General features: G+C 41.8%; 1 protein-coding gene across 2 annotated transcripts in view; it reads left to right on the top strand.

The window, feature by feature from the left end:
* tafa1b (TAFA chemokine like family member 1b) overlaps window positions 1-26,800 on the top strand; it is a 111,299-nt gene that overhangs the window by 80,926 nt on the left and 3,573 nt on the right. The window contains exons 3-5 of one of the 2 annotated variants that reach the window (XR_014597898.1): window positions 8,220-8,360; window positions 18,478-18,602; window positions 22,507-22,598. Coding sequence is in view for 1 of the 2 variants with exons in the window: in XM_084020365.1 (XP_083876491.1) it covers window positions 8,220-8,360; window positions 18,478-18,602 (266 nt within the window). In the remaining variant the exon portion in view is untranslated. The remainder of the gene's footprint in view (window positions 1-8,219; window positions 8,361-18,477; window positions 18,603-22,506; window positions 22,599-26,800) is intronic. The other variant, XM_084020365.1, reaches the window with a different exon arrangement.

Below are 26,800 nucleotides of genomic sequence, written 5' to 3'. Positions count from 1 at the left end.
ATGGTTGTCAGTAGCCCCTGTAGTGCCCCTCCCTTTGCTTGGCTCAAGCTTGGCAGTGGGTCTTCTTGCAGCGGGCTGAGTCCATGACACGGCGAGTTATATATGCCAGGGCATTACAGAGCCCTTCTTAATCCGGTTTGTCACGCTGCTCCCTCTGGAGTGGGGTAATTTCATGGTGCTGAACTGGTATTGATAGAGCCTTGGTAAATGAGGCACGCAGCAATCGTTAACTTTAATAACCATAAAGATGTGAGCATTGGAGTCATACAGGCCCATGAGAGGAAACCCATACAGGTGATTAAGAATCGACCAGGGCCGTGGCCAGCAGCACCTTGCATCTCGTATTTATACTAATGGAATTACCTGTTAAAGATGTCAAGACTATTACCATCAATGGTGCAATCGCTGCACTATACTTTCCCTACTCAGTAAACTCTTTCCATGTCTCCATGCATGATGAATACCTGTTAAAAGCAAGCTGAATACTTATTTTCCTGGCTTTCTCCCCACTTATGAAATCCCTTCACAGAAGGTTTGTGTGAGTTTGAGCTACTGTGGTAAGGCAGTATTTAGTATTCTTTAAGACTATACCAGGATTCAGAGGTGAGCGATACCAGCAGAGGGGGAAAAAACAACATTGATTTGTGTGACTCCAGTATAGCTGGGTCAGTGGTTCCTGTCAGTCAGCTTGAGCTCGGGGGTATCTTTCTCCCCTCTCCCCCTCCCTCCCTCAGGATTGTGCTAGCTCCAGGCGCTACTATGCTATGTCCACTTGTTTGTCTACTCCCATTACTGTGGGTGATGCTGCCTCAAGAGTAAAGTGAAATCCAGGCCACAGAAGGGTCAGTGAGAAACCAGCCCGAAGCCGTGACACCGGCTGAGGTCAGAGAAACCATACGGATCACTGCAACAGGGTGCTGATGGGCACTTGATAGATGGTGAATCCACTCCAGCTCCTGATGCATCAGTGACACGTGGGTCAAAAGGTTTTGAGATTGGATAAACAATGGTTAACAAGGCCTGAGATTAATTTGTTTGTTATTCTTGGTGACAGACTCCCCTCTTAAACCTCCCAGAGCTGGCTTTCCTCCCACTTATTCTTTAGATGTGTTTAAGTGGTGAATTGTGCAAGCTCCTCCGGTAGTCTTCCTCCTTGAGGCTACATTTTATTATTCATCTGTGGAAGTCAGCCCTCTGGGAAAGGGCTTCAGAGTGAGAACAAGCTGCTGGGGCTCAAGCCTTAGTGGACGATTAACTCTCAAAAGCCAGGAGAACTTCAAAAAGTACTCCATGTCCAATCCATGAGAGGAATGTTGTCTCTTCATGTTTTTCACCAACAAAGGACACTTTCTTGTGTCCTTTATGTCGGTGTCCATGCTAACACCTCCAGTCAGCAACATGCATAACAGCGTAGCTCTAATGTGGCACATACAAAGATAAACTATGCATGCAGTCTCTCTCTCTACCTTTCTCTTATTCTTGCTACTTCACACATCTGCATAGTCCATGAGCTGTGACAGCATTTTCACCACCGATGCGATGTCCTCCATCATGAAAACATAGCAGGTCTCATTCTGCTCTTCTCAGGGATTTCTCTTCAGACACTATTCACTTTAACTTGTCCTGTTACAGAAGAAGAGGACTGTGAGCAGTAAATGATGGCTGTGTAATTTCTGATTAAATATAGAAACTTAATCAGTCGCCATGAGAAAGGACATGAAAAGTTGTTCCCTGGCACTGCCTCTGAGGCCTCAATTTGGAATCCACTCGACGGTGCTTTGTAGCGTGTTTAAACATTATCCTAAGTAATCAGGGGGAGTGTTCATGAAATTCTAATTTGATGTTTAAGTAATGAAAAGCTAAATTCTGATGAGCGTCATTAAACATATATGCAATGGGACAGCTGCCACACAGCCACTTTGATGCCTTTGCTTCTTGAAACAGGTCATTAATATTATTTTTTTCTTCCCCTCAAATCTGAAAACAGTTACAAGAGACAAAGAGAATAGAGCTTTTTTCATGTTTAACATACTCGTCAACTTTTCAATCAGATGCATTTTATTATGTTTAAAACTGTGCATAACAAGTCATTAAAAGGGTCATTTTCCATTATGCATGATTTCACAGCTAGAAAAGTTGACAGAAAATACCCAGCTCAATAAACAATCTGCTGCTTAATAAAACTTTTTTTGGCAAACAGTACAAACTAACTTGGTTCACTTGTAAAAAGGCATTTTGGCAACCGCAAGAGTCTCAATTTGTCTTTCAAATGTGCATCATTTTCAGCAATGATTTGAAATGTGGTTCTCGCTCTGCTTCTCGAATAAGAATGGTGTTGAATTTACATTTGCTTGGCTCTACACATGTCTACATTTATTTACTGACAACAGAAAGCATTATTCATGTTGCCACCTGAGATGTAAATTGACAATTAGAAGTGCTAAAACAGTGTAACGAGTAAGCGCTGGGGAACAACAATGAGTCCAAAGAAAAGGAGGAATCGTGAATGAAGATGGACTGTGGTTGATGCAGCAGCTGCGTGTCGGGCAAAACAAAACAGGCACTCCAGCATGCAGGCGGGAACCTGAGTGTGCACCGATTAAGTTGTTACGATGAGTTCTTGAGAGGTGCTCTGCTGTGTTCTTTCCCTCGGCCATATGTCATTACTTAGCTGTAGCAGTGAGAAAAAAGGTGTGTGTGTGTGCTATTTGTAGTGATATTGTCACAAGCACCTGCATTTATCTCAGTGTTTAAAAAATGCCAGTTGCAGTGGAATCAGAAGGCAGTGAAGTGTGTTTTTTTGTCACTCAGCGCATTTTGGCGTTCAGTATCTTGCCCAAAGTCACTTCAGCATGCAGACTGGAGGAGCCGAGATTCGAACCACCGAACTTCCAATTGGAGGACGACTCTTCCTCTGAGCCAATGTGCTATTCGACACATTCGGGTGATGCCCTCCTAAATACATTTTTTTTTACAGATACACTCAACTTCAGTTTAACAGTGTCGCAATATATTTTGACGCAAATCATGGTCCATTGAGCTTTATTAATGCGGCTAACCGGGCTAAACCAACTACCATGCTACATCTGACAAGAACTGGTCCACTGCCAAAATGTTCCTGGTAAAACCTGCGCTCAAGAATTTATTTTCCTCTTGTGCAAATAGCTGTTTGGGTCACAGGGCATAACGAAGGATGTCCCATAGCAGACTGAATGTCCTGGACCCAAATTTCTGGTACAGATACGTGTACCTTAACACCCCTATATGACACCTGTTATTTGATAATAAGAAAACACATTCACACTAGTTCTATGGGAAAGGTTTCCCTGAGATACTATTAATCCACGGAGAAGAGAGTCCTCATCCTTGAAGCCTTTCCTCACATAAAAGTTAAACATGAAATAATATTGATAAAGCATAAATCCCACTTGTATGGCTTGTCCATCAATCAACATAAACACACACTTGCCTCCTGTCAAGATCTCTGAAGCCAAATAATTTTTTCCAGTTTTCCAGCTCCTCATCAGCAGCGACAGCTGTAATTCTCAGCTGCTTGACAGATGATTAGAACCGTTCCTAAAGAAAGAGGACGGGAGAAGTTTCTGACTGGTTTAGACGCACCAATCGATTGGCTACTGATCAAACCGTCCAGTTTTCAGCTGAGCAATTATCAGTCAGCCTCATATTTCTAATATTTCTGTCAGTTATGCTGTTACGTGATCATTTTAGGTCAGCACACAGCAGCAGAGACAGCAACATAACAGACGCACACACACAACATTGTTAGTGAAGAGGACATCAAGTTGCAATTTGTTACAACTGAGTTTAAAATAAACCTAAGAACATGTGAAAATAACTGAATTATTCCCATACATGTTGCTGTTGCTCGCAGTGACCGCCTCGTTTGCCCACAGCTCTGCTTTAACCATGTTAAATGACAATAACAAATGAGTAGATAACATCTAAATAATCATTAAGAATTGTTGACGTTTCATACTTACTCCGGGATTATTGAAATTATCGTTCAGGACGGTGGTGAAAAAAGGTAGCCTTGAAAGAAAATCCCAATGGGTGTATCTTATTTTCACTTATCATTAATTTATCTCAGGGGTTGGCACAGTGGTCTAGGGTTCAGCACTGTCGCCTCACAGCAAGGTGGTTCTGCGTTCAAACCTGCTGCAACCGCCTGAAAAGAATAAATGGCTACAGGTAATGGATGGATAGATAAATTGATGTGCTCCGTGACGGCAAAACACAAGCTTTCAGAAACTTTTTTAGGCTAAAAAAAATACACTGGGGCTGATAAATTGCAACGTCACACTATAAACTGACTTAAAGATGACTTACTTATAAGCTGAATTCTGCAAGCCCCTCTGCACCCTATTCCAGAAGAATAGCTGATGCAGCTGGTAAATGGTCCCAGTCGACAAATAATATATATATCTCTAATATGAAGTATGGCTGTTTACCCTAATCCCATTCCTTCTCTCACCATCTATCTTTACATTACAACGGTACCTCATTAACAGCTCCTAATTGGCCGTTGGGCTGAGCTGAAAACAATGAAGCATCGATTTCCTTAAACATAATTACCTCATCCAGTCATTTAATGGCTGCTGTCACTGTGGGCCGCAAAGAGAAAAATGACCAGTTAGTGGTCCCATCGATGCCCTTCACCTCCCCTCACCAAAGGCGAGAGTGCAGAGCCACCCACTCCATCTCAGCAGGTTGTGTTAACCCCTTCCACTGCCTGACAGGCTGCAAGCACTACATCCATCACAACCTGCCGCAAGTTGCTATGATCGCATATGGCGCGACAGTCCACACAAAGCTACTGTTGCGCACTGCAAGGTTTCAACAGAAGATATTCAGTATATGATGGAATGCCACAAAATATCGTATGCGTAAATACACAACTCATACGGACACAGGCACAATGCACACATAATAATAGACAGATAACACAGATAATGGATGGTCACTTACCCTAACCCAAGCTCCCAGCTACCTAAATGGAATTATGTCTCGTCCAAGTGGCCATTTGTCGTCAAAGTGGCTCTCGTGACTGGCCCTGTGGAGTCATTGTGGAGCCATTTACACTGCTCTCTCTTCCACATAACAGATGGTTCGTGGCGATCGCGTCTAATGTCCACCTGGCCGATGACTGGAGCTCACCCCATAGCTGATACCCTCACATGGACGTGCTTGTGTTTGTGGAGAATAATCTGATGGAAATAATTACAATAATCATCATAATGATCATAATAAGCAAAATAATATGTTGGGTCCTACAGTCAGTCATTGCCCAAAAGCAGAACACACACAACAGAACCGTATTCCACTGAAAGATCACTGTTGTCAGTTTAAAAGCTTAAGCCCCACAAACCTAAATCCAACCATCAGTATTAATTCATTTTAGATTTATATCAGTATAGGCTGACTGGCTGTAACTTAATACTTGCTTGATCTACTGTACAGTAGATTATCATTATTTTGTGTTTGCTTGGAGGCAAATTTTTACCTCAATCTGAAATTGCTGTGAATATCAATCCTCCCACCTCTCCTCTTAACTGAACCAGACTTATGATTCCTGTAATGATTTACCCAACTTCCTGTACAACTTTGAAATGGAGCCTGGCAGACGTACAGCAGAGGATTTACTAATGTAAATGTAATGTTCATGTTCTTTGTTCGTTCATGTATCAATAGCGCTTCATCTGTTTGGCCACCAACGGACATCCAATCCCAAGTTTACCTTTAGAAATTGTCAGTTCCCAATATAACTCTCGTGATACCCTCAACACTCCTTGATGCCACCACCTCCTTTATAAAAATTGCAGCTTTAGAATTGTATGTATGTTTACAGCTATCCATGATTATGTGCTATTATGTATTACAAGGGATTAGTTCTCCCAGCAGGACGAATGTTACTGCTCAGGTTCTTTCAGATTTCTCTCAAAAAGCAGAACCGTGTTTACCCAATCTTATAGTGTAATAAATGGTTAATTTGTGGACTGAAAACACACAATTTTGAAGATAAACAAAAGTGCTTCTGTAACTTATGTCCCACTGAAGAAACAAATCCAAAAGGCATGGATCAGAACACCTTACATCACAATCAAACAAGCAATATTAATATAAGGATTTCCTTTTGTTGTCCCTCGTTGGGTCCACCTCTATCTGAAAATCAGGCTTTGAAGCTTGGATTCTACCCAATTCAGTATTCTGTGATGCAACTTAAAGTCCTCACTTATTCAAAGATCACTTTGACTTGAAAGCAAGTCGCAGGTGAGGAAGCTGTCGGTGAAATATTCAACAGGCCAATACATTGTGGGGTTTGGGTTTTTAGCACACTCTGAGGATTTTTCTCCTCACTTTTATAGTCTGTGTTCTGCCTCCCGCTGCCCGGAAATATCTAACAACAAGCGCTAAGAGAGTGACATTAATACTGCACGACGGCACGGTCCAGCAGGACTGCAAATGTTTGCCTTTTAATCCAGGACTCTGCGGCCTTTGGTCTGGCTACGAAAGACATTGATGGGAATGGGAGAAGAAAACTGTTGCCAAACTTGTCAATGCTGCTGGGAACTCAGTTCCGTAATTCATGACCCGAGCCATTTCAAACATTTGCACAACCAACGCAGCATGAGAAACACACACCGGTAGTTGTCATGCCAGTGGAGGCTAATGCATCGTCTCACTGCAGAAGGATGTCCTCTTTAAAACTAGCTACAGCCGAGTGAAATAAGGAATAAGAAGATGGAATGTAGCATTCGGTTGTCAGAATAGAGAATCCTCTTCTCCTCCTCTCCTCTGTCCAGGGAAGAGCTCCAGTTTAATTGTTGGACGCTGGTGTCTGTTGCGGTGGCTGTCAAGGGAAGATAAAGAGTTTTTCCTGGGGCATGTGGAAAGGGGAAAGCGGTGATGGAGGGCCTCTCTCCTGCAGCTCCGCTGGCTGCATTAGCCTCATGCTTTATAATTGTGTGAAAGGGGCACTTCCAGTGGCTCCCTCATTACTCACTGGCATGGCCAGTCCCTGGCAGTCAGACACACCTTGTCCTCTAGCGCTCTCTCTCTCTCTCTCTCTCTGCCTGTCTCACTCATTTCAGGATGTCCCTCCGCTTCATCACCCCCTCTCCCCTCCCTTGGGCAATCCTCCCTATTGTTATTTTGACCCAGTACCGCCATCGGCGCATTTCGCCTTCTCTTTTCACAGCATTTTTTTGACATCCTCTTTTGTCAGACTGGGACCTATTGTACAGCATTGGCTCTGACTGATGTCACCGATGCTTTGGAGTTAATGCTTTAGTGTAGTATAGCCTAAGACTGTATTGGCTCTGTCATGGAACTCAAAAGGTGCCAGCCATCGCAGTTTGACTGAAGCCTCTGACTGCCAGGTCTTCCCTGGAGAAGCATACTTTTAAATTATACTGACAACATATGGAAGGTATAGAGGGTGCTAAGGCAGGCATATTGCTACATAGCAAGTCAATGTTTATCACAGCTTTGACATATATTTGTGGTGGTAGCTTGGGGCTGGGGGTTGTTGTGTAATTAAGCAGGGGTTCTGGGGGTCCTCCCCCAGAAAAGATTGACTGTCAGACACTTAATTTCCTGCAGTGTGGTGACATATTATCCATCAATTTATAGTGGTCAAATTAGAGAGGGTAAAGCAAGGCGAAAATTTAGTGGGGGAGGGGTAAAGCAAGGGGAGATTGTCCGCTGGACTAGTTAATTGATCTCGCAGGTTGCGTCATTATCTCTGACGGATGGATTTATTTACAACAACAAAAAATTACTTTTCTTGTTCTTTTATTTGGGTAGCCTGCCCAAGTAAAGCCTATGTGTGTGAAACACTGCAAGTGCATGATGTGATCATCATAGGCTGATTGGTATGTAGTGAGAACAGCCAGCACTGAGTGAGAGGCAATTAGATGACATAATTGAGATGCCTCAAGGGCCAATTTGTTACACATACTTACAGTGTAAGTGCCCAATGATGCGCAATATGACAAAATGATGCGAGGTAGTCGAGTGTCTCTAAGCCTATCTTTCATTCACATTATTGTTATTTGGATTTTTGATGTTGATAAAAAAATAAATAAAGTAAAGTTGCAGGAACATTGTGGATGGTTCAATTCATTTTCAGTGACGTTTCTCACATTAATCTCTCACATGTGCTGATTGTGTACCACTTTATCTGTACTGTCTGTCTGCAGAGGGAGGTACGTGCGAGGTGATTGCTGCCCACCGATGCTGTAACAAGAATCGTATTGAGGAGCGTTCTCAGACGGTCAAGTGCTCCTGTTTACCGGGGAAAGTGGCCGGGACGACGCGCAACAAACCCTCCTGTGTGGATGGTGAGGAAGTCTCATGTGTTTCTACAGTGTATCCAGCTCACTCTGCTTGGAATGTACAAATTACAGCCAACATGCAAACAGTACTCAGCTTGTGGTGCTCACAGTGCCAACATATAGATTTCCAGAAATCATGATCTGGAAAGAGAGGTAGTTGCAGGACTCTCCAATATTAATGTTTTTTTTCAGATTTTTACACTAAATAGTAATTCAAAAGTGATTCATTTTCTTTTGAAGGACACTGTATCCATGTATAATGAATAAATGAAAATCATATATAAATAAATATAATAAATTGTTGTATTATAAACTGTAATTAAATACAATGAACCAGGATATATTTATGAGAATATTGCCACCAAATTTAGACTAAAGGAGATTACTGTCGGCTGAATTTAGTTCTTTATAATATTACATTGTTTATAGGTGCTGTTATGGAAATATGTATGAGTCGAAGCAAGAAGACCTCTGGAGATAGTAGATGTCTTATGCAGAAAGATGTATTGATGCCTGAATCAAGGTTTGAGCAGAACAACAGCTAAAAACTCAACAGTGCAGTGACAACCCCAACTCTGCCTCCTGTCCCTTCTGGGAAAGCATAAAAGCCTAAGTTATCTTGAGGAAGCTGCCACTGTATTATGTCTGGGTTAAAGGTAAGAACTTTGACACACTAGTGTCTTGTTTGTGACCTTGCCTCGCCTGGAGAAGCAGAAACTTAATAACTAAGATTAAATGTGAACCTATTCATAAAATGACATGTATTAATCTTACACTGAGGGAATCAGGTATAGAGAAAATTCCCTCACAGATGCATTATTGAATTATTACATAGAATATTTATTATTGACTTATCCTGCCAAACTGCGGCTATCTACATGACATGTGCAGAGTAAACATAACATGTCAGATACAAAATAAGCTGCCAAGATGAGACCTTAGCCCATGCTGTGTTGCTGGGCATCATGGGAGTTGAAGGATGATCCAGTTGGACTGTTGAACACCTGAGCAAGGAGCACGTTGCAGATCACATTGCCCAAGGCAGTTGGGGCTGATGGAAATGAATAACTAATAAACACAAGTCAGGGAAGCTCCAGGCTAGTGCACCTGAATTACCTCCGCTGAGAAAAACAATCAGGCAGAGGCAGCTCCATTGGAAAAGAAAAAAAAAAAAGCTGACAGGAAGTCTCAAGTCTAGTGAGACGGAACTGCGATGACCCCTTCACTCCAGGAAGATCATTTTTTGCTCCTCGGTCTCGATCTTTACACCGACACCTTCAGCAGAGATCAAAGTCATCTCTGTGACAGCCCTCTCGTCATGAAATGACCCCTTTATATCTTCATGATGAGAGATGTTACATGAAGGGCCGGAAAGGCCTGCTCAGTGGGATTCACAGGGTTGGTTAGCCACAGCTGACACTCAAGAGAATATAAATTAGATATGAGCCAAGGATGACACAAACTTTCTGTTTGATAGAAAATGACCTAAAACCCTGTAAAACTTCAGTGAATAGCAAAGGGTTTAGTCCTTGAGACATTGGTCAAAAAGGAATATGTTTGCCCTTGTGTTGGACACATCTCCTGAATGAAAGATTTACAGAGCTTTGACCTTGAAATGCTGTCATTTTAGCAGACTGCGTTGTCCTTGTACAGAGAAGACAACCAGACACTCTTCCACAGCCTGGCAAGAGACTTTTGACTCTTTTTATATTAAACATGGCCTAAAGACAAACTAAATAAAAATTCTAAAAAACCTCATATCAAAATGAAACATGTTCTTGCCCACAAATAAAAATGATTCTACAATCCTTCAAAGGAACACTTCACCCCCAAAATGGTTCAAAAATAGCACGTTACAATTGAATTCATGAAGAAAACCTTGTTGCTGCATGCCAACGTAGAATCCAGAACGATCGAATGAACTGCACAGAGAAGTAGGGTGCCCGTGCAGTTATGTGAGAGCTCTGAAGCGGTTATTTTGATACAGTTTTGCTGTTTGTCTTCATTTACTTAAATTCATCGAGAGGTACGCAAGAAAAAGTTTTCTTCGCAAATTCAAGGTAACAAAGGGTGACAACTTGGTATATGAATGGTCATTTTGGGGGTGACATTTTCCTTTAAGATGAAAACTATGTAATAGTGAAAGTTACCAGAAGTAGGACAAAGATATACAAAAGCTGAAACTAAAAAAAGACTATGAGAGAGGGATGGAGGTGGAGATGTAAGAGATCTTTTTCACACTTCATGCCTCTATGCTTCCGGCTCCCGCAGCGAGAGAGTCCGTTCTGTTTGTGTATTGATTAACAAGCACTTATGGAGGGAGTAGTTATAGAAATGGAAATGACAAGTGACTGAGCAGCAAGCTACAGTATTGAGCACCATTACACCACAGTGAAAGAGTTAAGAGGCCATGGCCATTTAATAATTGTATTTCTTTTATTTGGGAGCTTCACCTCCTCTTGGATAATTTTCACCTGCTTGCAAGTGAATCAGGCTGTTATTTATCTAACAGTGCAACCACCACGGGATGAGGGCTGAAGGGCAGACGAAATAATTAGGTTATTATTCATAAGAGCTCATCTGTAGTCGGAGGTGTCAAGCTCTGCAAACATGTCATTTAATTAAAAGATCTTTTTTTGTAAGTGTGGATATAAATGGACGCTGGCGGAGGGGGGGATGGGCTCTGTTCACAGGTTTTGACTAGCTAGCAAAGGTACAGTATATACATGAACGTTGCAAGTGTTTATCAACTGGGCCCCGTGGGCTGCTGTTGCACCATGTGAGGGATTATAGACTTGTGGAGTCAGTGGTCTGTCCCCTCAGCAGCACACCGGCCTGGCCCAGATGGAGCTTTCTCCCCAGGTCCCGGCGTTATTAATGTTCCGTCCAGATGAGGAACAATGCTGGAACCCAGCTCATCTCGCCACACCCCTGTGAGACACCTGCCGCCCCCTTACCATACACTGGTCATGTTCCCACACGAAAAAAAAAAAGAAGAAAAAGTTTTCAGAGGTCATTTGGTTAGGACACACATACAGAGCCTTGAGTAATGAACATTGCTTCATCTTTTGCCAAATTTGCAGAAACAGTGCACTCTCCCCGATGTGCAATATTATCGGTCATTAGCATCAAACTCCAACATCAAAGCACACAGTTAGGATCAGTCCCATTGTCGAGTGTTTACTAGCTTGCGATTACGGGCCCCGTGGGGTTATTGCAGATGCTATTGCTAACTGTAGTTATTAATATATGGAGATGTGACGATAGCTTGTGTTGGGAGGTGTCAGGCTCATTGGGGGTCTGCTGTCAGATTATCCCTCTAGTGGGAATTGATTATTAGCTCTGACAAGGAGAACTATGTCCTAGATATGTCAAGGCCAACGAGGCTCTTAGTGAAGAACATCCCTTTTAACAAGTCAAACGCTCATATCTCTACAGCCTTGCCGGGCCGATCACATGCACTTGGATTAGGCGCTCATCACTGCACCACTGCCTTTATCCCAATGTATGAGAAATGTAAGCCGTCAGCCACAGTATGGTGAAAATGTGCACCAACACAAAGACACACACACACACACACACATGCACATGCACTCATTTACTCAACACATGCATGCAGATGCCCTAATATGCACACATGCTACTTTGTGTTGTCATGTAGCTGCTGTAGCAGTAAACTCTTTCAACAAGAGATGCACGCAGATGCCCACTCGCTGCTGATCACTGATGGGGAATGAACCCTTCTGTTTGGCTGCAGCAGCGTATAGCTGAGCATGACAGGTTGTCATGGTACATTTGAGAAACATCCGGGGGGGGTGGAGGGGGAAGACACACATGGACACTACTTGAGGGGAGGGACAAGAAGGGCTGCAATTTTTTCCACATACATTCACATTACTGGTCAAACAGCTGCTGTCAGAATATCATACGCATGCTAGAGTAAGATGCACTGCTCGACACGGTTTTTAAAACATAATTGTTAATAGGGATGCACCGAATATTCAGCCACCAAAATACTTTTATCAGCGAAACAACACGGCCGAAACAGAAAGTTGTGATGACGCAAACAAAAACTGTGGCCAGCGCACGCTTCTGGATAAGCGCCAACATGTCTGCGGTGTGGACGTTTCGCTGAGATCTTTTCGGATCCTCTGCACTTCCTCTGGACTGTGCTTGATCCGCGTAATAAAGACCATTACTTGGATGTGGGATTAAAGCAGCGCGCACGAGAAATGATCCAGGCGCGATGGATGCAGAGTCCTCACTTGGAGACGGAGAAGCTCACAGCGCAGGAGGAGAGCACCCTCGTTGTCTGATATGTTTGATGAGACATTAAACATTTTATGAAGATTTTTATTATATACTGTGCATTGTTGTAATGTCAGTGCTAAATAAATATTTTCAGATTTTTGTAATTGATAGTACACAGGCATAGCCATAAATGCAATGGTACTAATAATTGGAATATTAATTTCTTTCGTTGTTCGGTTTTCGGCCTTGGTTTCATTTTCGGGTTTCGGTTTCGAATTTTCATTTCGGTGCATCCCTAATTGTTGTATTACTCCATCTGTGGGAATGTAGTTTACCTTGTCCTTCCCTGTCTTTTGCATAAATACATGCCTGCAATCTGCAAATTTTTTTCATTACCAAAGTCCACATTGATGACACCCAAGAACAGCCAAGCATACAACAAATCCCTTCCCCACACAGCCTACCACTCCTATTGATATACAGCTCCCTCTGTTACTGCATGTGGTTGGAAAAACGCAAAACCTGCTGCAGACTCTGCCTAAGGGGATGGACAGAAGGAGCACATTATACTGTACACTAGAAAAACAATAGCACGTTTGTCTTACTGACAAACGAACACACACACACACACACACACACACACACACACACACACACACACACACACGAACACACACACACACACACACACACACACACACACACACACACACACACACACACACACACACACACACACACACACACACACACACACACACACACACACACACACACACACACACACACACACACACAGGCAGACATATGGAGAGACTGACAAACAGTGAAATCCTCCTGGGTAAAAAAAAAAAGATGTTTGTGTCTTTGGAAAAGTTGGAGCTAATGATCGTGAAGCAGGTTTTCTTCTCCATTTTGTCACATCCCACTGAGCTCTCACAGCATCGACAATGTGATTAGACTCTCAAACTTTAACCTGCCAGGAGAGGATCTGACCCTCAGTTGGAGTTGTAAGGTCTCCTCAGTTTATTTTTTTTCTCTCCGTCTTTACTTTTTTTTTAAGCAACATCGCATTTCCTTTGTGCTCTCACAAGTGGAGTGAGGAGTCTATAGTTGTGCTGAGAGAGAAGCGAAGAAACATAAGGCAGATCTATGTCAGTTGTGTGGGAGATACATTTTCTAAAAATTGCGTTTGTACCCACACAAAGAGAAAAAAGGAAATAACCACGCAACAAAAGGAGTCATTGTTTGACCGTTAATGGGCATGCATGTGCACACCTCCTCACGACAACTCCACAGGCATAAGGTTACATTCGCTCATGGATGCTGAAAATACACACAGACACACTCAAAAAGGAATCATAACATGAATATCTCGGAAACTTTTCATTGTAATCATATCTATAGCAAACTATACCACATACAGTAAATATTTTAGTTGTAGCAATTTTTACTGGGGATGGGACAATATAGGATTTTTTCCAGCTCGCTATCATGTTAAAGAAGTGAAAAACAGAGCTTGGTTTAGAAGAAAATACAAGATATGAAAATAATTTTAATGCATTAATCCTTTATTGATGCAGTGAGACCTTATGATTCATGAAGATCGTATTAAAAACGTATTTGTGACGCAATAGAAATTGTTTCTAATCTAAATGTAAAGTCATTCCAGTATGTTTAAGTGAATCTGAGATCATGGAAAGTAGAAAACACTCCCTGTGGCATTTTTAAGAATGAATTTCAATTTTTAAAAAATAGTAATCTAATGATTTTTCAAGTCTGCAGGTGGCCATTACAACTTCAGAAATCCAGAACAGCTGTTTGATTACAAAGCCAAAAGAAATGTCCTGAATTGCTAATCAAACCTCGACGCTCTTTTCAGAAGAGGATTAAACGCAGGATAATGACTCTCTGAAGCTGACCCCGGGTTCAGTGATCCAAGTCTCAGTCCTGCTATAATTACACACTTGCTTCATTTGCTTCATGCTCCCGTGACCTTTTCAATACTTTACCGCTATTGCACAATGTTTGCACTCATACCTCTGTCTCATTAGGATAGATGGATTTTCTTAATAAAGCAGTTCACTGTAACTCTTTTTGCTTACTTGAATGATTATGAGAATGAATAAATGATTGATTAATTGGCTGTAAATTTGGTTATTACCCGGGTGATCAGAGCATTGAGGTAAACTGATCAAGATGCGACTAGTGGAAGCATGGATCCTGCACCCAAAACTGTAAATTGAACCAAACAAAATGGCATGAGAATTCAAAACCTAATTGCTTTTCTGCTCCAGATCTTTCCTAATGTGACTGGTTCAAGTGACTCATCAGAAAACAGACACTACGTCTGACATCATAGGAAAGCCATCGTTTTGCTATGATTTAAGTCCACTGAGTGCTGTGCAGGCTGCTCCAAAAAAAACAACAAAAAAAAACATTAACTATTAATTGAGCCTCCATTTTGACACAGACGGAAATCATTCCACTTTCTCATCAGTCAAGGTGTTCAAACATTCTGCTACCTGGCAGGGACATGTCAGCGAGTTCAATCCATCACAGTGTGCGCTCACCTGTGATCTGACAGATGCACTTGTAAAAAGGTCCATCGCTTCATGTTTTTCCATCAAGTCAAGTCCCACTCTTGGTTGTTTGTCCATCAAAGCTGAAGACTCCAGCCAGCTATATGGCTAACATCTTGAACGAAACACTCTTTCAGTCCTTGCTTGCTGATTATTCTGAGCCCATCAGTCATCTTTTGACAGTATACAGCACCTGCTTTATGGAAATGTACGAAGATCATGTTAATTGGTATTGCTACTTTAAATCACATCCAAAGCTTTCAGCTTGTAACCAGGATCTGAAAATGAATAGTCGACGCAAAAGGTTTATTTGGAACAGTGGTACCCCCCACCCAATCTTGCCCTCCCCAGAAGACTCAGAGGTGGAGTCAGGTTTACTGAACAAAGGTACTCCTCTCTATGCTGACGGTTGCACTGGGAGTAGTTACAGTAAAATGACTGTTGGAGGTCAGTGGGCACCAGAGAGTGATGCATGGATCCCCGCCAGAAATGCCTCTTCTCCTGTGGTCAAAGGTCAGAGCCAGATGTCCTGGCCTGAGTACAGACACAGATGTATGCATTTTCACATTAGGCTCAGATTTTTTTTTAATACTAGTGGCCATCACTGTCATTAACACTGTCAAGTTTTCTTGACATGAGCCTGCGGTATTCCACATAGTCACACTGAAATAGACATTTAAAAAGGTGCTATTTATGAGATGAATGCCTCTCAACGGCTCTCTATATGGTGATGGCTGAGCCTGCGACACACAGCTAGTGAACAGTGCAAACAATGGAATGGTGGGTGCTCTGCTCCCGCAACAACACTGTCGGTTGGGACAGCGTCAGCAGTAACTGCTGTATGAGTGCAGCGCAACATCATTAGATTTTTTTTTCCACAAATAAAATGTGTCCCTAATTTAAAAAGATCATGCAGGAATCATAGCAATAAGTAATGAAAACAACAAATAACACTATGAAATAGGTCCCAGGTCCATGATGGAGCCGTTTCCTAGAAATTGTCTACGCTTCATGCACACATATTTCAGGGCATACAGGGTGAAAGGTGAAGTCAGTACAGTAAACTCAACTTTCATGCAAAGCAGCTCTGCTGTTGCTTACTCTGTCTCTCCCTTTTCTTACTTTCTCTCTGGCTCCATTTGAAGGAATTGATTTTTGCTTTGCAGGTATTACCTTACCATTTTCCATTTGAAGTGGATTCTGCATTCCTATTGTTGAATATAAATCCTCCACAGTGAGTGATATAATGAAAAACAACTTCTCTATCCCCCCCTTGTTCTGTAGTGAGAAGAAGGGGTGGAACAGAGTGGCGCTGTTGGCACATCATAGTCACTCGGTGGAACTGATTAAATACCAGGCGTCTCATATATAAAACAGTGAATAGGATCCACACTAAATGTTGGGTATTTGTAGAAATGAGGAAATGTACATACACCAAAAACAATTCTGATTCTTAAAATTCAAAAACCTTCTTGTGACCCCATGTATGGATGTACCATCCTGGAGGAGCTGGACTGGCTGTGCAGGTAGCGCCTCATGCTACAAGTAATGACTTCGGACACTAGCAGAACACAAACCTAGAAGAATCAGTCAGGAAGGATACGGAGAGAGCAACTGTCACTGTCACATGCAAAACCATTCCCTTTTTAGGGTCTGTCTTGCTTTTGCCTCTCAATTGGACCTGTTGATACTTTCATTTCCACCAAAGCAGGTGAAACTGATTCACAATCACTTGTGCTTTCTCAATGAAAGATTCATATACTCTGTGTGTGTGTGTGTGTGTGTGTGTGTGTGTGTGTGTGTGTGTGTGTGTGTGTGTGGGGGGGGGGGGGGGGGGGGGGGGGGGGGGGTCTGTTCACATAGAACTGCAGCACACTCTGTGCTTTGAGGGACTGCTCTAACCATCGTCTTTCATCAGTTGGAAACGGCATGTTGCTCATACCCTCAATTGGTAGTTGGCCTGTAACCTTGGCAACACTGGCTGGAGGGGAAAAGATATTTTTCCAAATGGTCCAAAAGATGGATTTGCAAATAGAAATGAATGAAATTATTTAACTAATTGCATTCACCCAGACATATCACCTCCATATACTTGTGATGTTAACAGGAAACATACAGAATATGCTGGGAAAAATTCTGTTTGGGGTAAAAGATGATTTATCATCCGTAACACTGCTTTGAGCTTTTCACGTTGCTGTCAGAAACCTCATATGGAGGAGTGTGAAAAACAAAATAAGTTCTTCCCACGTCATGGTTAATAAATGAATCAGAACTTGACATTAAAAAAATGGTTTAGATTTGTGCGCTATGATTTTATTCAAAGAGAGGTTCCCACTGCAAGATGTCTGGATTTAACAAAAAGAATAAAACACTAGAAAAGTGCTTTTTAACTGGCTCGATAAAATTCTGTTACAGCAGTCGTTCATTTCAAATACATCACATACGAGCGTGGAAGAGCAGGAAAGCATGTTTTCCTCATGTGATTAACTGAACATATGGACTCACACATCACGAAAGGGGTTTTTCACCATCATCTAACACCTGTATTTATTTTTAGAAACACACACACACACACACACACACACACACACACACACACACACACACACACACACACAGACACACACACAGAATGAGGATAGGGGGGAGGGAGATCTTTATGAGAAGATGAGAACAAATTTGTTTTTGTCAGATAGCTGGAGGAAGATTTCAGTTGATGTTAATGAGAGGCAATTAGTTTTGATTAAAAATAAGATTGCTCCCCTACATGCAATGTAGCTATATCAAAACAAAACAAATGATTAATTTCTGTTGGTACAAGACATTATTGTCGACAGCAAAAGTACCCATGCAGCAACGATACAATCGCTCTGAGGCCAAAGAGGAGGGAAAAGATCCATTTAGAGTCTCGGCTGGAATTGCTCATAATAGAATAATAGAATAGGTCAGCTACACAAAATAGGTAAGCTACACAACATATGTAAGCGTAGGCGGTTTCTGCATCTGCAACTTTTTGTGATGAATCTTTAAACTCTACCTACCTTATGTTGTGAATTGTTGCTATTATTATTTATTTTCCTTCTAATACAAGTTGCAAAGTTCAGTTTCAACTATTTTCTTATTTGTAAGTATATTATTTTCTTCTTTCACTTCCTTTCTCCTCCATTTATTAGTAACATCAATATTTGTATTGGAATCTCTGTGTGCATACATACATCAATGTGTATGCAGATATGTCTAATATGTCTTACTAACCTGCTGTATTATGTATCTGTGCTCACCTTCCCCAGCATCCATTGTCATTGGGAAATGGTGGTGTGAGATGGAACCATGTCTGGAGGGAGAAGAGTGTAAGACTCTGCCTGACAACTCTGGATGGATGTGCTCTTCTGGGAACAAAATCAAGACTACAAGAGTGAGACCTCCCACGCATGCACAGACCTGCACACGTACATCAATAATACATTCAGATGGTTGTTCTATATGCACATATAACCCAGACATACACACTAGGGCTGCAACTATAATGACGATTTTGATAAATCAATTAATATGTCGATAATTACTTTGAATATTGATCGGGGGAATAGCAGGATTTTGGATAGTCTTGTAAAGTGCTGTAAATAAAAATATATATATATATACACATATACAAACAGACTTTACAATACCGGATACACATATGGGAGATGAAGGCAACACACAACACCAGTGCTCAAAGGCTATTGGATCTGAGAGCAGACCACAGCAAGCGCCCAGAACAAGACCCAGTAACCATCACAATGGCAGATACCAAGAAAGGGTGTCATGTATGACGAGCTGGACAGCACCAGGCCCTGATATGATCCACCCCTATTGGCTAAAAAAAACTAACTGCACTCCATGAACGCCTGGCAGCACAAATGAACCAGCTGCTGATGGATGGGATCCACCCAGAGTGGTTAACCCAAGGCCGGACAGTCCTAATCATGAAGAACCCCCAGAAGGGAGCAATTCCTTTTAACTACTGGCCAATAATCTGCCTCTGCACAGCATGGAAGTACCTGTCAGGCACCATTGCAGCTAAGATGAGTAGGCACATGGATCAATACATGAGTAGGGCCCAGAAAAGAGTTGGGTGCAACATCAGAGGAGCCAAACACCAGCTTCTGCTTGACAAAGCAGTCACTTGAGACTGTAAGAGCAGACAGACCAACCTGCGCACAGCCTGGATTGATTACAAGAAAGCCCATGACACTAGGGATGTCCCGATCCAGCTTTTTGCACTTCCGATCCGATTCCGATATTGTAGCTTTTAGTATCGGCCGATACCGATACCGGCCGATCCAAGCATGTATTAAAGATTAAAGATATTTACTTATTTCGTTGTCAGACTCATGTTGAAAAGGGTTTTACTCTTAAGAACAACTAGCCAACTTAATTAGGTTAGTTTGAATAATCCACAATGGTTGGTAATGAGAAGCCGACCTGTTTATTCTTAACAGGGTTAAATAAACACAAAATAGACAAAATAATAAATAGTCAATTAACCACACAAACTGAATTGGCATCAGTGCTCTGCTCTTGAACAACAAGAGTGTAAACCAAGGCTTAAAAAGCCATCAGTGCAAATATTGTAAACTGTATAAAAAAAAAGCAAAACCCACAGAAAACCTGAGTAGAAAATAAATAGTCAATTAACCACACACAAACGTTGTAAAATGGCCTCATTTATATAGCGCTTTTGTCCAAAGCGCTTTACAGCAATGACTGACATTCACCCATTCATACACACATTCACACACCGACGGCGGAGTCAACCACGCAGGGCGACAGCCAGCTCGTCAGGAGCAATTAGGGTGAGGTGTCTTGCTCAGGGACACCAGGTGCTCAGCTAGGAGGAGCCGGGGAATGAACCGGCGATCTTGCGGTTACCAGCCAACCCGCTCTACCTCCTGAACTAAACCCCCCGATATCATCGTCGTCTGTTAGAGTAAAGTAATCCCACACAGCTGACATTTTTATCGATAACTTTAAATTCCTAGTGGGACATGCACAGACAAGTCCGTCTTGTTGTTGTTTAGGGGATGCTGGACAGGTCGCGAGGTGTGCGCTAGGTGTGCTGGAAAACGTGGACCGGATTTTGGGGAAAAACTGAAAAAAACTGGAATGGATCCGGATTGGGAGTCCGGATCAGGATTTTCCCGTGCAGGCCGATCCGATATCGATATGCATTTTTTGCTAATATCGGCGGTCCAAATATCGGATCGGGACATCCTTATATGACACGCATGAATACATTCCACATAACTTACAGCCTTCATCAAGAACACAGTTGGGCTGTGAACCTGTGAAGAAACCTCCAAAGGTGGTTGAGAATGACCAAGCTAAGATCCTGCGGGACTTCCAGACCTCAACTGACAAACTGGTGATGGCTCACCAGACATTGTGGTGGTGGACAAACAACAGAAGACTGCAGTGATAGATGTAGCTATCCCAAGTGACAGCAACATCAGGAATATAGAACATGAGGAGCTTGAAATATAGCAAGGCCTGAAAGAGGAGCTAGAAAATATGTGGAGAGTAAAGGCATCAGTCAAGGTACAGGAGGTAATCGGAGCACTCTGGGCTGTAACCCCAAAACTGGGACAGTGGCTCCAGCAGAGTCCAGGAAAAATTGTAAAGCACTTTGAACAGTGCTCTATTACTAAAGATGATAATTGTTATTATATTTGAAGCAATAATACTCAAAGTTTCAGTTATGGAGAAATAAAGGGATTCAGTGTAGTCTGTCTCTGAATTATGGCATGAAATATTCCAAAAAGTCCATCAATGTATCTTAGACTCAGTTTTATCAAGCATTAGTTTTAAATTTATCAGGGGCCCGGGGCACCGACTACATTGATCCATGACAAACTGAGGTGATTCTGTCAGTTATGTTTGTTTTTAAGTTAGAACCTGTAAGCTTGGGCCTTTTCTCCACTATTCGTCTCTACCGCTGACACTTTTCAAAATGCCTACTCCAGAGAACAAAAGGAGATAGCGTTATTTTCTCTTATTCATCACCCACAGAGATGTCGCCACAAAACTTGCCGTGCACCCAAATAATCAATGATCAAATGTGTTGCCTACTATTTTTACAATCAATATTAATCCAGTGAATAGATCAGTGGTTGCAGCCCTAATACATACACCTGCACACATCCACATGTGCACAGCAGCACATATTTTCACACACTCTACGCCCAAATACCAGACAGATTTCACTTGACTAGTCAACCTCCCTACATTAACTTGAAATGAAGAAATCACTAGAAATAGCAATACGCTGTGTTTGAATATTTTGATTAAATGATTTAGGAAAGCTTTCTGCCTGCTTAATAATTAATAAGTCTTCCGTCATATAACAATCAAACAGTGTCAAACCTGGGGGTTAAAAGGACGTCACACTGTATAGAGAATACTCAGAGAGCACAGCACACCTGTACCCTTTGTATTACAAGGTGGACTCTGTTCAGTGTAAGCAACCTATCTAAGGGTCCATAGTAGTAAAGACCAAACATAAAGCAGTCAGTAAACAAACAGGTGGGCTCTGCCTCAGGCCACACTCCTCTCAGAGATAAAGTTAACTGCCACTCTGCTTCTCCACTGCCTTCCGGCTCTGTAAACTGACTCTGAATGCGGCATGCAAAAATAATGAAGGGAGTTAAGTCCTCAAAGCCAGCAGTCCGGCACTCTGTGACAGGTTGATCACCCGATTTGTATTCATTTAATTGACCTGCTTGCAATCAGCAACCCCCTGCATTCTCTCAGTACTTGGTAACAATGAGTTTGAATAGAAGCAGAGACAAATGTGACGATATGGAAAGAGGGAACAGCCAGTGAAGGTTAGACCACACAGGGCTTCCCAAGGTTTTTCTGCAGATTTACATGTCAGCAGATAGACACATAGCTTTCACGGGACCCCTTCACAACCACCACAAGCCCAAAATGTTGGGGTCTTGCCATCCTGTCAAGGTAAGGCGTGTAGTACTTCATTCACTCTAAAGAATGCATCTCTAATTCTCAATTCAGTCCTTTGCATAATTCTTAAGTAAGCAAGTAAACTTGAAATTATGATTGTCTTTACATAAATCATTACCTTCTTTAATCTCTTAAGATTAAATTCACCAATAATGTACATTTCTGCACACCAATGGAGGAGCATTAACACATTTCTATGAGTGAAATGGCTTTGGTCGAATATTATCAAAACCTTAAAAGAAGAGGGCCAAAAGGTTAGGCCGGAAGCTGCTTACCAATACACACGTGTCCTTTTTTTCTTGACCCTCTCTTTGCAGAACACCCAGCCATACTCCCCTTTTTAGCTTCCGGAAGCAAAATGCAGAGGATGGGTCAACAGAAATTGAGCTGCATTCTTGCTTCTGTAAAGGTTAGTCTTTTTCTCAAGCTGTTCTTTCTTTCTGTTTTCCCGTCTCTCTCACATCACTGTAATGCACTTGAGTGTCGGGCGGTAGGAGTGGGACCAACTCATGTTCAATGACTTCTCATTAACCCAAATACTCAGTGCGAAATAATCAAGTGTGTGTTTACATGCTGTGCATGATTAGGCAGGCGTGACACAAATACTGAACGCACCGCCACCCACTGTAAATATTTATCACCCAGTACAGGCAGCGCACGCATAAATAAAGAAGAAATCTGCTGCATTTTCATATAAACGGCAGCACGTGTAGTAAAATACATCGGCCAATACGTAGATTAGTAAACATGCATGTACTGTAGCATCATACTCCTGTGTACTGTTGAAACACACACAGCCAGGACCATCCCTTAGCAGAACCCTGCTGCCTGTGAGCAGTGTAATGGTAGGATCAGTCACTCTTCCTTTCACTGCCTCCTTTGTTCCATGTCCTGTTTTTGCTATCAGACACTGTGTGGGCTTGATTACAGGGCCTTACACCGGGCTGCCAATCCCATTAGTCACTAATCTGTGACATGCTACTTGCTCCTCTCTGTGTGTGCTCGTAGTTGTGTATGAAGGCACATGTTTGATGTGTTTGATATGTCTGTGTTTGTGTGTGTACGTCAGACCCCCGGGCAGGCCCTCTTCCCTTTTTGTTGTGTGGCTTCTTATCAGAGGCCACTTGATATCCTGATCCCCCTCGGAGGGTCTTGTTGAAGCAGCTATCAGCACACAGCATAGCCTGCAGGCTACATGAAAAGGCCTTTTATCCTGCACTCTGCTCTCTTTTTTTTTTAATCAACATTCCTCATTCACCTGCCTCTCAAGCCAAATTGCCTCATTTGTATTTGTTCCGTCACAAGCCAGCAAGCACACAACATGCCTTTTTTGTCTGTTTGTTTGTTTGTTAAATCTCAGCCATTTTATTTCACATGCAGGTTTTCATTTTGCTACTAAAAGTGTTAGTGAAGCACAATGAGGCACTGCACACACGTTTCCCAGCAAACAGATTTCATCGCCAAATTTCATTAAAAATTATTTAAAATATGGCATAAAAATGTACGAGTCAAATGAAGTCAGAGCCTGACAGCCATCTTTTCTTTCTTCATGTCTTTCAGAGAGGGAACCCTTCATTGCTTGTCCTGTAGCAGCAGACAGGCCCTTTGTTTTGTGAAAGTCAATTTTTTCCAGATTCCATTATATTTTTTCTCAAATTCCATGTTTCAGTTTTATTTTTTCTTAATTCCGTTTTCAAATTTAAGAGCATTCTCTTCATTAAATGGAGTCAAATCATGTAGTTGATGACTCAAAATTCAATAAATCAATAAGAAATTATGAGAAATGTAATTGAAGAAACGTTCTAGTAGTTTTAATTCCAATCCCTTGTCATTCAGAGACAAATGTGCATAAATATGTATGTGCAATCATTTATGGTCCCCCCCCTGACTTTTACCGTGTCAGCGTGTCTGTCTATCCACTCGCCGCTATTTATGTTTCACTTTCAGTTGTTAATCAGTTCAATTCTGAACGTTTCTGATGAGAGATTCTGCTTGTAGCTGCTCAACACATGAATTATTGAGGGTCGAGTTATTCTTAAGTTTAAAAAAAACTCAGAGAAACGTTATAATAAAGGTTTTCAATCACTGTGTGTGTGTGTGTGTGTGTAGCCGACGGCTGATCATCGTCAGCAAAGGCAATCGGACTGATCAGTTGGCTCCCGTCTCCCCAACATGGTCAAAAAAGTGCCTCGCACACGACTACCGACTTGAGTGTATGTTCGGCGCTTGCGCGAGACATAATGTCTCCATAAAAGCAGGCGGCGCTAATCTGTATTGTCGTCCCCAAAAAAAAGAAAACCGGAAAGGACGGAACATCTCTAGACCAATACACAGAGCATTAGGCTTTAGGTGCGGTGACAAACACTTGGAGAAAACACCGATGTGTATAAATTGTATCCAGATTTTGACCAATTCTTTGGTGTTCCGCATTTTACAGTTGATTCCATTTTCATTGTCAAATTCTGCAATTCCGTCCACGTTTTCCGCACCGTGCTAATATAGGGCCCTACCACTCCAATCGCTAAATAGATCAATCCAATTCTCCTCCCTCCAAACAATTACACACCTTAACAGAGAGAGGCAGAATGAGTGGGCTGTAATGAAAACATTTTCTCCCATTCTGCTCTTATCTCCTGCTTTTGAGAATAGTGAGAGGAATTATGCTCATTTGATAAACTCACTGTGCTCGATTCGATATGAATTTGTCATCGAGACGAGAATGTCTGCATAAAACCCACATCAGGCATTTAATGAATCTTAATGTTTTTTTTTTTTGTTATTTCAGACTACAACATAAGTCATGTAGAGTAGCGGTTTTAGCTGTATCAAGCCACAGCATTTCTACCATGGAATATGTAATTGTTCAGATTAGTGAGTGCTTAGCATCGAACTCAAGGGGATTCGTTCACACTTCACAGTGTCCCATTCAACTAGTCCAACATGATTTAGTTGCTGTTCAGGCAGCCACGAGTCCTTTATTAAAAGGAGCGGAGGGCACTTTTTCAAGCAGGAATAGCACTCTGTGACAGGATGTAGCCCATCTGTGAGACAGTTTCAGAGCAAAAGTGACCTGCCAGCAGACACATCACCATCTAATTTGTCAAACCGGGAGACTGCACTATGTAGTTGATCAAAATGAACTGAAAATACAGCGGCCGTGCCACATGCAGTTCTACTTCAACTAGAAATCATCTGTTTCATCATGCTTGAACAACACCTCTCCTTCAGTCAGGTCATCATGATGAAAAACATACACACATGATGAACAGGCGTTCATCTTGTTTTTAAGTATGAAGTCATTAACTGATGCAGATGTAGTCTGAGCTGCAATGGTGAGATCGTCATGCCCTAGACATTTTATACAGGTTTAGGGGGAGGAGTGCTACTGATTAATTTATACCCATATTCTTTTTTCAGTGTCAATGTCAAATTAAATGGATCTTGATGTAATTTGCTGTCTGGAGTCTTCTGTTTTTAGAGGGTGCTCTTTAGTGCTGTTTTGTAGAAAGTTTCTCAGCTGGCATGATTGATTTGTTCAGCGCTAAACAAGAGTGGGGGAAAGGGTAGGCTGCGATTGCACTAAATTATTGTGCTAAGGCAGTTGTCCTTGGCTGCTTTTACTAACTGAAGTCTGAGTAAATTGCATTTAATGCGGCCAGCAAATTAGAATGCAGCCGGCTTAGTTGCCAGCAAAGATGGGATAGGCAGGAAATCCTTGAGAAATCCGCTGCTACCTGCTGCACTGTTCATTTGAAGCGACAGAGGACAAAAAAAGAACAGAGGGCACTTCTAGTCACACACACTTGGGTTGAAATGATAGCATTTGCATACAACCTCTCTTCTCCCACTAACAAACCTCTGGTGGATTGTATCTGAGATAGAGAGCGAGCCGGAATGTCTAACCTGTTACTGCTCTTGTTCTGACAGGTCATTCTTTGCTCCGACATTTTCATATGTTGTCGTACAGTAGATGATACAAGTGCAAAACCTGGACAGATGAGTCAGGAGGATTAGTGTGTATAAAGATCATGGGGGGGGGGGGCGACAGACCAAACCTGTACAGATAAGGGCGCTCACAGGAACATCTGCATTACAACTATCGAAATAGTCATGATGTAGTCAGCAAGGGAGAATACATCAGCACTGTTGTAATTTTCTTTACAACAAAAAAAACATCTGTATCGTCAAGATAGACCCACAAAGTACACACATTCCTTTGCAAAAAAGTGCAATGTTGTAAATGTGCTATTTTAGTAATAGAAATGTTTAAAAAATATCTATCTGCATCTACATCATAATACAAATTGTCATGGAAAATTGAAGCAACTGTTTTTAAATGCGCTTTATAGGGGTGTGACGATACACTCCGCTCACGAGACGAGACACGATATTGGGTTCACGAGAACGAGACGAGACGAGATTTTAAGAAAACTACAATGACAAAATATATGACTGGACTAACAGACTTTAATTTAACAGAGTTGCACATGCATTTTGAAATATTTTATTATAACTCTTTACATGCATGATGTAAGCATGATCTTTTAATAAACTTCTTCTTTCACAAATTTAAACTGAAACAAAAATTTATAAAAGTTAAAATAAAATAAA

Source organism: Eutrigla gurnardus (genome assembly GCF_963514095.1).
Source record: "Eutrigla gurnardus genome assembly, chromosome: 2".
NCBI lineage: Eukaryota > Metazoa > Chordata > Actinopteri > Perciformes > Triglidae > Eutrigla > Eutrigla gurnardus.
This window is presented reverse-complemented; position numbering and strand designations above follow the sequence as displayed.